The following is a 12,624-nucleotide window of genomic DNA, read 5'->3' as shown; positions in this document are numbered from 1 at the left end:
TTCTGAGTAGAAAAGATTTGGAATTATTTAAATCATCACTTTGAGTTTACTATTTGTATTAACATAAATAACATTATACATAGCCAACATTGATTTTAAGTGCATGTCTGTCGAACATCTGACACGGATGTCTATACAATTCATATGAGCATTCATTCGAGCATAACATTTTTCAGATTAACTGTTTTTCAGATGAAATGGAAATCGGAATGATTACTTTGTACAGACATCTCCGCAATGTGTGTTTGCTACCATTACCAGCTCCAGTGGGCAAGTTAAAGAGTATAAATACAAGAAAACAGGAAAACATTATCCATGGCATTTAAAGACAAAATAACACTTTATAAAACTAAATTTTCTGTTTAATCCATAGAGCACTCGAGATCCTAGGGTGACCAGTAAGGACGAATGCAAAGTAAGTTACCTACAAAACAGAAACATTAATATTTTGAGCTTATTTCGAAATCAGTACTCTGCATATCTATAGCAATAAACATATTCTTGAGAAAGAATTTCTCCCTGACAAAACAAATAAGACGTTTGCTTAAAACTCATATCCTACTACCATTCTTGGTTGACCTTTTTTAGTTGAACTATTTTTTTCATGTTAAAGTTCTTACACACACATTACCAGTCTAAGAATGCTACAAGAAAACTTGCCCCCACAGAGGTTTAATGGGTTGTGCAACTTACCTTATTCCAATTTCCAGCTCCAGTGAGTGTCTCTAAGGCAGATCATCATGCAGATGGATGGAGTTTTAATCCACCTTACACGTAAGGTAAAAAAGCATATTTTTAGCATATTGGGAAAACTAATAGAATTTGTTTTTCTTTTCAAAGCATTTTTAAAGACAACATAACACTTGCTATTACATTGTTACATATGACATGTTAATGTCTAACTCTAATCCATACAAAACAGATCTTTTGTCTCGAGAACCTTGGCTGACCATCAAGAAAGAACACAGTAAGTTAGCAAAAATCTGGCCTCAATTTTCACAAGTATAGTTGTAGACTGCTCATTTAAGGATTGTTATCTTCCACTTGATTAAAAAATACCCAAATGTCCTTAAAAAGCCGCACTGCTTGGTAATTGGGTGCTAAAACATATTTGCTACATACAGTGCTGCATGCACACCGCCGGCGACCTTGTCACTGTTTGTTACCAGTCTCTTTATAATTTGGAGCCCTTACTTATGTCACATTAACAACTATAAACAAATGAGTAACCATCCTCTCGGTAATTAGTCACTCCCAAAAGTCTCTTGTCATTTGCAAAAATGTTCTCAAAGTTGTCGTGTAGCTGGACATGCCAACTTCCTGTTGTTAAAAGTCAATGTAACTCGTGTTGCTGGAAGTCGCCAAGCTTCCACTGAAATTAATGAGATTGCATTGCTCCGTCGTTGCTAGTCACTGGCAGTGTGCATGCAGCATTAGAGTGTTTTTTTTTTAATACAGTATAACAAATTCAAATGACCTCATCCCCTATTCCCATCTTCAGTGGGCATCCATCATCAAGAGCATGCATCATCATCATCCATCATCCATCACCATCCTCATGCAGACGGTTGGAGTGTTGATCCACCTACAAAGCATGCTGAAAGAGCATTATAAACAGAAACACATTATTCATGACATTTAATAATGGGGTGACCAGCAAGGACAAATGCAGAATATTAACATGTAAATGCAAAAAATGCAAATTGTAACATGTCCAATGCAGATGCAGGTCTGATGGTTCATCTGACATTCAAAACCTCAAATTAAATCTACAGTCTTGAGTACTGTTACAAATCCATCCCATTATTTACGTATAAATCGCATGCAAGTCGTGCAATACATACACCAAATTCCATTTTACCATGCATATGATAAGCCAGTCCTTCCCATTCACTTAATATGGCGCATCTTTTCGTTTTATGTATTGTTTTCTCTTTTTTTCTGTTTTTTTTTACCATTGTCGATCCTAACCCAAACCCCAATTTTAAGCCCAAACCCATGGTTTAAAAATAGACAAAAACATTAAGAAACCTATTTATTAAATGACATCATAATGCAGATGCCAAATCTAACCCCAAACCCAAGTGACAATGGTAAAACAGAACAAAAAATGTAAAATCCAATACATAAAATGACATGAAAAGATGAGCCATATTAAGTGAACAGGAAGGAAGGACTGGCCTATCATATGCACGCAAAACTGGAATTTGTGGTATTGCATGACTTTTTACACTACGTGCTATTTATACACACTTAATGAGAATGGTTTGAACAAATCAATGTACACATATGCTTAATATCAATTTAAATGAAAAAATAATCACTAGTATAAAATAGAATAAAAGCTCACTATTAATTAAATTATCTTTTGATATTGCAGCTGAAGACACCAATCTTACCTGACGTAATTGGTCCCGAGACTCCCGTCTCTTGTTACCCCAAATGCAGGTGGAGAGCATAGAAGAGGATGGTGTCTTTTATCCAAAATCTATTGAAGATCTAGACAGGCTCGGAAAAAAGTTAACAGGCAGAGGGTTTATGGTAAGAACCATTATATCTGTCAAACTTATTACCAATTATTGTAAACAAAAACAATATTACAGGGCTTCATTTCTGTGTACACATTACTTCAAATGTACTGTATCTGTTTTAGGTGAGCAGCTGCACAAGAAAACGACATGAAGAATCTGCTCAGTGTTCACCAGCAACGTAGAGCAAGAGGAAACACAAGCAAGTTTAATACTTAACATGTTGTAGGTATGTTCAAATGTTGTACAATATACATTGGTGGACCTGTCATTGTAGCATAAGTCATGTACAACTGAGTAGATTAAGTTTACATAAGAGAATACAGTAGTAGAAATATCACTGTCACAAATATTAGTCATACTGACAGTAAACATACCTATTGTTTTTAATATAGCTTTAGAAACTTAGCCTACACGAGGCTCAAACATCAGTTAAATCAACGATCAACAACTACATTAACCACAGTTACGTTCGCAAAATGTTGAGCTACACATTCCCAATTATCAACGCAATTTCTAGTTAACTGAACCCACACTGTAAGTAAAATGTATTACCTTTACCTTAAGCAAATGTTTCCTTAAATCGCCAGAACAGGTGTCTTTCACACCCATTCTATTTCTTGCCATTTCAATTTCATGTGCATGTTGTAGTACGAGTACCCATAAATACACTTTCGTGTGATTTTATCGTTGTCTAACACCCTAATCGGTGTTATACCGAAGAAATAGAGAAACATGACATTATAGCTTATTTTTCTTTTCTTTTAGAATGCAGCTTCAGTTATGAAGAAACTTCCGTCTACCTGGAGCAGAGGCAGAAAATCCATCCAAGATTTTCTTTTGCCGCGAGAGCGTTTGATTATTATTTTTTTTCGTTTGTATGTTACATAAATAAGAAAACGTTGCTATTTTTGCATACTCTCATGTAAATATGCATCTTATGAATGCTTTTCTTTGTCCAATTTTAATAAATGTATTTTATGCATTAAACTGCCTGTTTTATTGAAAATACAGTTTTAATTGTTATTTGATAATCGATTGTGTAAATAAACGTGTAACTGTAGTTTAGAGCAAGTTATTGTGTTAATGAATTATCTTTAAATCTTACAAACAACTGTGAAAGAGCTGCTCGCTGTAATTTAAAGCTCTCATAAGAAGCATCTGTAAAAGATATCACAGAATTTGTTCAAAGCTCTTAGAAACATCTTGGAAAGATCTTAGAAAGATTTTTAGAAAGATCTTGGAAACATCTTCGAAAGATCTTAAAAACATCTTCGAAAGATCTTAAAAACATCTCAGAAAGATCTTCTAACCATCATTCTAAATAGCAAGCGTCTTGAAAAGATCTTAAAAGCGTCTTGAAAACGGCTGGGCTCGTACGTCTCAGATACGTAATTCATATGGGCAAACGACCTTTATAATACGTTTTCCAGACGGAATGGAAATCTGAGCGATTACCTCGCAGATACGTATCTGAGACGCATGTGTGCTATCTGGGTTCTTTTATAGAGGCTGCTTTAGAAAAAGCCAAGAATGTGGACTTTAAACCTGTTAAGTCTTTACAATTCTCTGTACCTCTAAAAACTGATGAAGACAACCATGGAGCAGTGTTTCCAGTCAAGAAAGAGACAAATGCAAACAAACCATATGCGCTACCTTTACGCATGCCCCTGGTAGATGTCAGTCATAACAAGCAAACTGGACAAAATCCTCATTCCTCACCTCAGTCTAAGAGGAAACCGTCTACAGAGAGTTTTCTCAGCACCATTGGGTCTCCACAGTTACGGAGACACTTCAAGACCCCTAAACAGGCAGAGGAGCCAAAGTACTCGAACCATTGCCCACTGGATGCCCTTGAACATGAGTGGCTTGTGAAGTCTGCCACAGGACAGTGGAACCAAGTGCACGGTCTCCTGTTAAAAGAGGCTCAGCTTGCTGAGAAAAAAGACTTCATCTCTGGTTTCACGGCCTTACATTGGGCTGTCAAGTGTGGAAACATTGATATTGCCAAGGTTATTATTCAACAATCCCATGCGGTGGACATCGATGCTAAATCTTATGGTGGCTACACACCACTGCACCTTGCTGCCATTCACGATCAGCTTCCTCTGATTGACCTTCTACTTAAATTTGGTGCCAACAAGAATGTGAGAGACAACTGCGGTAAAAAACCCTACCATTATCTGCAAGAAGCAGTACCAAAAGAACTAAAGGAGCGTTTGGGAGAACCCAAGATCCGCTGTCAGGAAGTTGTTCATGTCAGGGAGGAGTTTGACCCATATAAACATCTAAAAACACCTTACCGCCTCTTCCAGAATAATCCAGGGGTGCTCAAGAAAAAGAGCAAGACAAGAGTCGTCTCCTTGGCTGAAGATGGCAGAGATGAAAAGAGTGATCCTTTGTTACATAAACAGAGGCCCATTTCTAATGTATTTTATTAAATGTGCTTAAAAATAATAATATATATTGTATGTATCATATTTATCATGCTTTATATATATATATAGATTATGAAATGTACCAAACAATTGTATCAAAGCTACTTTTCTTAAGGTGGTGGCATAATTTACACCTAAATCTTTCTAATTGCTTTCTGTCTGTTTATGCGCCAGGAATGTTTTGCACATGTTCTACGAGATATTGAGAAAAAAAACAGTAAAATGCTTTTCTGATATGTTGTAGATGTCCAAAATTAAAACAAGAATACATCAGGAGCCATTCTGACTTTTATTTGTCATTATTGTTAAAAAATTGAAATATAATTGATCAGAGAATGTTTTTTATCATCAATATATTAAACCATCTGTTTATATTTTCATAAACCTCTAATGACAGAGTCAGAAAACTATCAGTCTAAACCAGGGGTTCTCAAACATTTTCAATTCAAGGTTCGCTACAAAATTTGATAGCCCTCACATACATAATTTGTACCCAATAAAATATACTGGACCTTGGCATAACTACACAAATTGTATTTTTATTACAAAGGTAACCAAACACTATAGAAATATCTTGATTTTGAGTTGCTTTAGCGTATGTTAATGTTTGTTTGTCTTATTCTGAATAATTTTAGGTAATCTTGAGTCCCCCTAGTGATCCCTGGCACCCTGGTTGAGAAACACTGGTCTAAACTCATGTTTACACTAAAAATGCTGGGTTATTTCCAACCCAGCATTGGGTGAAAAAGGGACAAACCCAGCCCAAAGGTTGTAATTTGGCCTATGCTGGGTTGTTTATTGGGTCAAATATAAACATTTTCTGGGTTAAATTAACCCAACAGCTGTTTTGTCCCTTTTTGAGCATTTTTTGAGAGTAGATAAGGGGAATGTGACAGAAAAGGACATATTTTTAGGTACACTGTAAAAAAATTATGTTATTGCAGCATGGGTTGCCGGTAATTTACCGTAGATTAAAATGTATGTTTGGCAAGAGTTTGTTCAAAGTTAAATAAATTTTAAATATTAAAAAGTCTTTATCTTTACAGAATAAAACTATAAAATAACAGCCTCATGCAAAGCATTCTGGGAACCAGAAATATTCATTAACCTTTTTCTGTTTTTGCTTCAGATTTTGTTTCCCAGAATGTTTTGCTTGATGTTGTTTTTTTAGTTTTACTCTGTGAAGACAAAGACTTGTAAATGTTTAATGTTTATTTAACTTTGAACAAAATGTTACCAGTAAATAACATAAATTTAAATATACAGTGAGTTACCGGCAACCCAGCTGCAATAATACTGTAATTTCTATGGATTTTTTTACAGTGTAACAAAATTCTTTGTAAGAAATCTGTGAATAAAAATCACAACCCAGATGGAATAATATTCAACAAATGCAGAAGGGATGACTCTTCAAAGAACAAATTATATTTATTTCAATTTTTGTGTGTGCATTATGAGGAAGAAGTGCTGTAAAAAATGTCTGTAGAAATTACAGTATTACGGGCAGCTGTTTGCCAGTAAATTACTGTAGATTTAAACTTATGTTATTTACAGGTTGTTCAAAGATAAATGAACAATAAACATTAACAAGTCTTTATCTTTACAGAACTATAAAATATTATAAAAAAATTATAATAAAACAACTATTATAAAATAATAGCCTCATGCAAAGCATTCTGGGAAACAAAGTCTGAAGGAAAAAAACAAAAAAAGTTGATGAGGATTTCTTGTTCCCAGAATGCTTTGTATGAGGCTATTATTTTATTTTTATTTTTTAAAGATGAAGACCTTCATTTAGCTTTGAACAAATTGTTGCCAGTAAATAACTAAGGGGACATATTTTTCCATTTTTAAGTGCTATAATTGGGTCCCCAGTGCTTTTATCAACCTATAAATTTGAAAAAGATCAACCCAGTAACTTAATTTTGGTAAACCATTCTCTGCAAGCATGCGAAAAATAGGTAATTGAAATTTGGCTCTCCTTGTGATGTCAGAAGGGGATAATACTGCCCCTTAATCTGCACTATCCAACTACAGCAGTGCCATTTAGTGCAGAGAGCTCATTTGCATGTTAATGGACACACACAAAACGGCACAATTTTGCTCACACCTACAAAGTGGCAATTTTAACATGCTATTATAAATTATCTATATGGTATTTTATAAAACGTTATATATGTACTCTGGGGACACCAAATATTTATTCGACAAATAAAAAAATCTTGTGAAATGGCCCCTTTAAGTCTACAGTGAGTTACTGGCAAAAAGCTGCATAACTACAGCACATTTTACAGTTTGACCTTTCTCCATTATGCATGTGACAATTCTGAAATCTGTTCTCACAACTTTTAAAAAATGGTTAAAGAGACCTCACATGGGTAGTTAAGCCACCAAATGTTGACATCTGAGAAACAGTGTGGTAAAAAACATTAGTTTGAAACCTCATTTTTTTTCATGGTACTGTAAACTGTAATTGCTCAATATGTTTTTATGTCAACATTTTGAATTTTAGTCACATATGATGCAAAAAAACATGGGATTTTGAAAATGTCTAATTTCCAGGCCTAAAGTCACACGGATTAATAAACTCTCAAGAAAAGTTGTGTTTATCTATAGTTTCATTACCTAGAAATAATTTATTAACTGGAAATCTCTCTTTGTTAGTGTATATATACAACTATAATTTTATACACATTTTTCTAACTCATCTAAATGGGTCTGAACTTTAACATTATGGTTTTAACCCCTAAATGCAACACTATATTTCAGTGAATGTATCACCCAGGGTTAGAATATAAAAAAAGTGTTTTGAATCTAATCTTTGAGAACGGCACCCTTTATTGTCTGTATAAAGAAACAGGCTTGGGCTTGTAATGTTGCAGTGTTTGTTTGCTTTGAAATGGTCACGTGAGCTAGTCAGCTGAATAGATGTGGTTAGTCTGGCTTGGTGTGTGCTTAGTTTGGGAAGGTCAGTCTATTGACCCGAGATCAGGCGTATATAGTAGGAATCTGTAATGGAAACTTGGTTGTAAACTAAAGCTGGTTGTTTATGCCAACATGGGCCCAATGGACTGACAAAATATGAAGTGAGCGGTCTTGCTTACGGCTGCATCTCACGTCGTTCCCATGATGTAATAATATTTCCTATTGGCTGTACTAAACTCTGACTCTATGCCCTTGAGACATGGCACATGTTTCTTCATTATGCAACAAGATGAATTAAGACACAGACATGAATGATTATTGCATTCACGACAACACTCCACTGCTACGGTTAGACTAAGAGAACAGCGCTATACACTTTTCAGAAATTAGTACCTTGAAGATTTAACTGTATTTTATTAATTTCATTTATATGATATTCAAAGAAAAAATAAAATAAAAAATTAACTAAATCCAAGCCATATATTCATGACACTATAATATCTTAAAAACATGAATATGAACACTTATGAAGAAGTAAAACCACTAGATGTGCACAGTAAGGTTTTGCTTTATTCGCATTATAACAAAAGTAATGGAATTGATATAATCCAGATATCAAGTGAGCTGGAAAGAGCAAAGACAAACCGTATACTCCAAAACCACTAGAGGGCAGCAACACAAAATGATCCAAACACTATACTCACAATACACATTCACAACACACTGTAGTACTCAAGGTTTCATTGACAATAAGTTTGATGGATGGGTTTCAAACAGTGCATAGAGTCCCACCCTTTTATAATTCACATACAGCAGTTCTAAAATCCAAGCACAATGATTTCTCAATGACAGATCAAGCAGAATGATGGTGGCGTACTTGTATATATACATAACAGGAAATAGTTTCAGCCTTAAAAAATGTCTGTATGTTATTGTTGGGTGCCGTTGCTCTGGAAAACTAGGTCTTTCACATGACTTTGACGAAAAAGACTCGCTTAACCTTTCAGGGGCCGCACTCTGTACAAAGGCCAAAACAAACATGAATATGTTTTGCCACCAAAAATAGCAAGTGATCATATATTCCCCAAGAAACGCTATAGAATGTTGAGCCCGAGGGCTTCTGAGAAATCATTTTTCAGTACAATTTGAAGCAGATTTGATGGTGAAAATGAACGGCTGTAAAGTGCACAACATTCACAATGACATATATTTGCAGTGGAACAAGTGAACGTGTCAATAAGTATTTGTAATAAACATAATTGGTGACAAAATAAGTACTTTCTCAAATGAATATGGGTCAAATACAAAATAAGTCAATAACAGTTTAATGCAACATCTAACAAAGTAGTTTATCAGAATAAACGGTGAATTCACGATTGTGCAAAGAAATCATAAAAAAAGTGATTAGGTCCATTTTTTATGTCTGATTGGATAAGTCAGGCACTGCCATTTAAAAGTTTGGACATGTTTTATAAATATACTCTATTGCAGTAAAGTAATCAATACTAAGTAATAACACATGACAGAATAAGAATTATACAGAGACCAAAAAATTTACATTTGAAACGAATCACAACTTTTAATATTTTGGTTACAATAGTGAACTTTTATCTACATTACATCTATGCACATTCTTGCAAAAACCAGCATGAGTATTTAATTCTTTCAGGTCTATATAATCCATTAAAAATTACATGATACAAATAATTTAAAATTTTGGTTTTGTAAAGAAATGTAATTTGGGCATTGTATCAAAATATCTTTAAAAGAGTAGTTTACCCCAAAATGATCCCCATTATTCCTGCTATAAAAAAATTAATGGGCCCCATTTTTTGGGTGTACTACTCCTTTAAGATCATTTTAAGAGATCAGAAAAACAGATTTGTTCAATTATGTCCAAACTTTTGACTGGTAGTATGCACCAAGTTGCTTCAAACAGCCTACAAGTTTGCAAATAAATGATTTTTTAAATTCTGTTTGTTAATATTAATTCATGTATTTACTGAAGACCGGTGCTGCTTTGCTATTGTCAACACTTTATAAGAGCAAAAAGCCATTTGAGATCATACAGTACAGTGATTTATCACGATTAAGAGGATCTTCGTGTGCTTTTGTGTTTCAGCTACAAACAACATTGTTGTTATAACCTTTATGAAGAATTTTATGAATAGCACAAGCTGAGAACTGACAAACGTGTGTCAGTAATTCATTACCGCTAATTCATAGTCTCACTACACAAAAAGTGTAATGATGGCACTTAAATAAACTTATAATACACCCCAAATCATTTAAAATGCTTAATACCAAAAGCAACTTTATAAAAGAATCTATAAAATTCAGTACTTTATCATTAAAATATATTTAACATGATACCATCAAATGAAATCACTGGACAAAAAGCGCAGATGTAAGGCTATGTTACAGATTCAATTGCCAAATGAAAACGATTAAGACCTGAATAGGATATAGTTTAAATGTTTCTAATAAGTAAGTATGTGCATTTTAGTGTCAAAAGTGCTTTTTTCTTTTTTTGGTCATGCATTCAGAGTGCTCAGCAAGTAACAAAAACCCCAAAATACAAACAAACACCCCAAAGTTCATATTTAAGCTCACTATAAACCACAGATCTTAAAGCTTTCAACGATTTGAAAAATCCTGTTAATATGATCTGCACAAAAAACAGGATAACGTAGCGTCTGTAATTCGAGTCGAAGGCGTGCTCATACTTTAAAAGGCACCTTGAGGCTTTACAGACCCAGCGTCAGAGTGGTTTAACCTTAACCCCAGTGCTGCTTTATGGGAATCTGGGGATCTCTCGCTCAGAGGGTCTCTGGAGGTACTGGACCTCCTCTCATCGAGGTATACTGGTAAGCAAGGCCTCAATCTGTTCCTCTCCCAAACGCTGCTTCTCATCGAGGTCCTTCTGACGAATCAACAGAGAGGCCTTGGTCTGGACGAAGCGGCGGTACTCCTGAAGCTGTGTGTCTGTCAGCTGTTTGGAGAGGAACGCTGAGACCACTCGCTCCCGCCGGTCCAGGTTGTCCTTTAAGTCTTTGGCATCGTCCCTCTGTTTGCACAGCAGGCGGTGGCGGTTGTCCAGTGATTGCTATGAAACGAGGAAAGACGTGGTTATTTTTATTAGAGGAGATTAGTTAATGACCTTTTATAAGCGCAGTAAAGCTAGATTTTTTTACACTTTTTGTATAAAATGATGGTTTGCTTGCTATTGCCACATTGTTACAGGGCACTGTTGTTGCCAACTGTACCATGGTCGCTGGAGTATTGGGTCCCTTCCTAAATGTAGGTTTACAGGTGTTTTACTTGTTTCTCTCAACAAGTGGCATTATTTAAGAAATACAGATCAGAATCTGCTGCCTAAATGTCACTGTGCTAAAGAGGTTTAGCTCTGGCCCCGATTAAATGCATCTGAACTACAGTATGTAAATCATATGCTTTATCACAATTCACATATTAATACTACTACAGTATGCCTTAAAAGTATGTATTTACATTTAAGTGCATCATAAAGTTATGAGGGAAACAAACGCATATCGGAAGTGTGTTATTGTTAAAAATCACGTGCACTAAAATACAACAACTCTTTCTTGAATTTTAGCTTTTCTTTATTTATTATTTCTTGTGTAAAGTTTTTACTTATTGTTTAGTTTATTAATTCATCACTAAAGGTGTGTCCCAGATTGCATACTTGTGCACTATTATACACAGTTTTGTGTAAGTAGCTTGTTCACATTCAAAATTCCAAAAAATAAAGTGCACTTTAGGTACCCGGATCATGCACTCATGTAATGCTAAACACTTCATGCACTTAATGATTGCAGAGGCGGAGCTACCAGATGCACTTAAAGGAAAGTTCACCTGACGAGACGAGTTTGTGGGTAACATTAGCTGTTAAGAGTGTGTCTTTTCGTCCGAAAGACTTTTATCACTAAAACAATACGTCCGAAATGTTGTGATGACTCAAACCGTGACCTGCACTTGCTTGTCTGAAGCAATATGTCTGTGGTGTGGACTTATTTCAGTAGGCTATCCCTATGTCTCAATTCGTTCCCTGGCTCCTGAGGTCGTGTGTAAACTTTAGAGCGATTGCGCTATTGTCTCATACTGTAGGCCATAAACATACATTTGGCGAATAGAGTAATGAAAAACAACGTAATGTTTTTATGTGGAGGAACTGTGGGCTGTGCTGTTTGGAATTTGGCCTCTGTCTGTGTGTGCGTGCGCGTTTAAGTGCCCTCAGTAGTGCGCACACGAGAGAGACGTGTTTCAAAAAGCAAAGAAACTAAATCGTTCTGTTCTTGACAGGCCACATACAAAATAAATGATCTCCAATATATTATTTTTCTAATAAAAACATTTGTTTATATATCTTAAGTGTATGTATAGATTACAGTCAGAAACCAGTCTGTGCTTATTTGGTCTTAAAACGACAGTAACCTCTATAAACCAACTTAAGTCTGTGTCATTAATGTTAATCAAACAACCCAAGACAAAGAGAAAATCACTTCTGCAGCTCTAAAAAAGAATAATTATATTTAATTTATACAATAAAGACAGTGTTATGATTCATTTAATTTGATTTCTGTACCTAATGCTTATTTCAGACCTTATTAATGTGCAACTTTCTTCTTTTTTTATAAATGTTTGTAATTTCTTAATTTCTCCCACCACTTTTTGCTGATCCTTAAAATAATCCGATCCATGCCTCAAAAACT

General features: G+C 35.0%; 1 protein-coding gene and 2 long non-coding RNA genes across 5 annotated transcripts in view; 2 read left to right on the top strand and 1 right to left on the bottom strand.

Annotated features, from left to right (window-relative positions):
• Positions 1–103: 103 nt before the first annotated feature.
• On the top strand, positions 104–1,602 carry LOC141366035 (uncharacterized). Its single transcript, XR_012370974.1, has 5 exons — positions 104–270; positions 374–415; positions 711–779; positions 923–967; positions 1,502–1,602. It is a non-coding gene; the product is annotated as an uncharacterized lncRNA (long non-coding RNA).
• A 783-nt stretch (positions 1,603–2,385) lies between these two features.
• On the top strand, positions 2,386–3,518 carry LOC129415918 (uncharacterized). The gene is made up of 3 exons (XR_012370977.1): positions 2,386–2,541; positions 2,654–2,757; positions 3,297–3,518. It is a non-coding gene; the product is annotated as an uncharacterized lncRNA (long non-coding RNA).
• Positions 3,519–8,441: 4,923 nt separating this feature from the next.
• The window catches only part of shroom1 (shroom family member 1), a 37,408-nt gene continuing 33,225 nt past the window's right edge, over positions 8,442–12,624 (bottom strand). For all 3 annotated transcript variants that reach the window (XM_073871058.1, XM_073871057.1, XM_073871059.1), the window contains one exon: positions 8,442–10,997. In XM_073871058.1, the coding sequence (XP_073727159.1) occupies positions 10,743–10,997 (255 nt within the window). In that variant the 3' untranslated portion in view covers positions 8,442–10,742. The remainder of the gene's footprint in view (positions 10,998–12,624) is intronic.

This window comes from Misgurnus anguillicaudatus, chromosome 9 (assembly GCF_027580225.2).
Source record: "Misgurnus anguillicaudatus chromosome 9, ASM2758022v2, whole genome shotgun sequence".
Lineage (NCBI taxonomy): Eukaryota > Metazoa > Chordata > Actinopteri > Cypriniformes > Cobitidae > Misgurnus > Misgurnus anguillicaudatus.
Note: the sequence above shows the minus strand (reverse complement) of the source record. Positions and strands in the feature narration are given on the sequence as shown.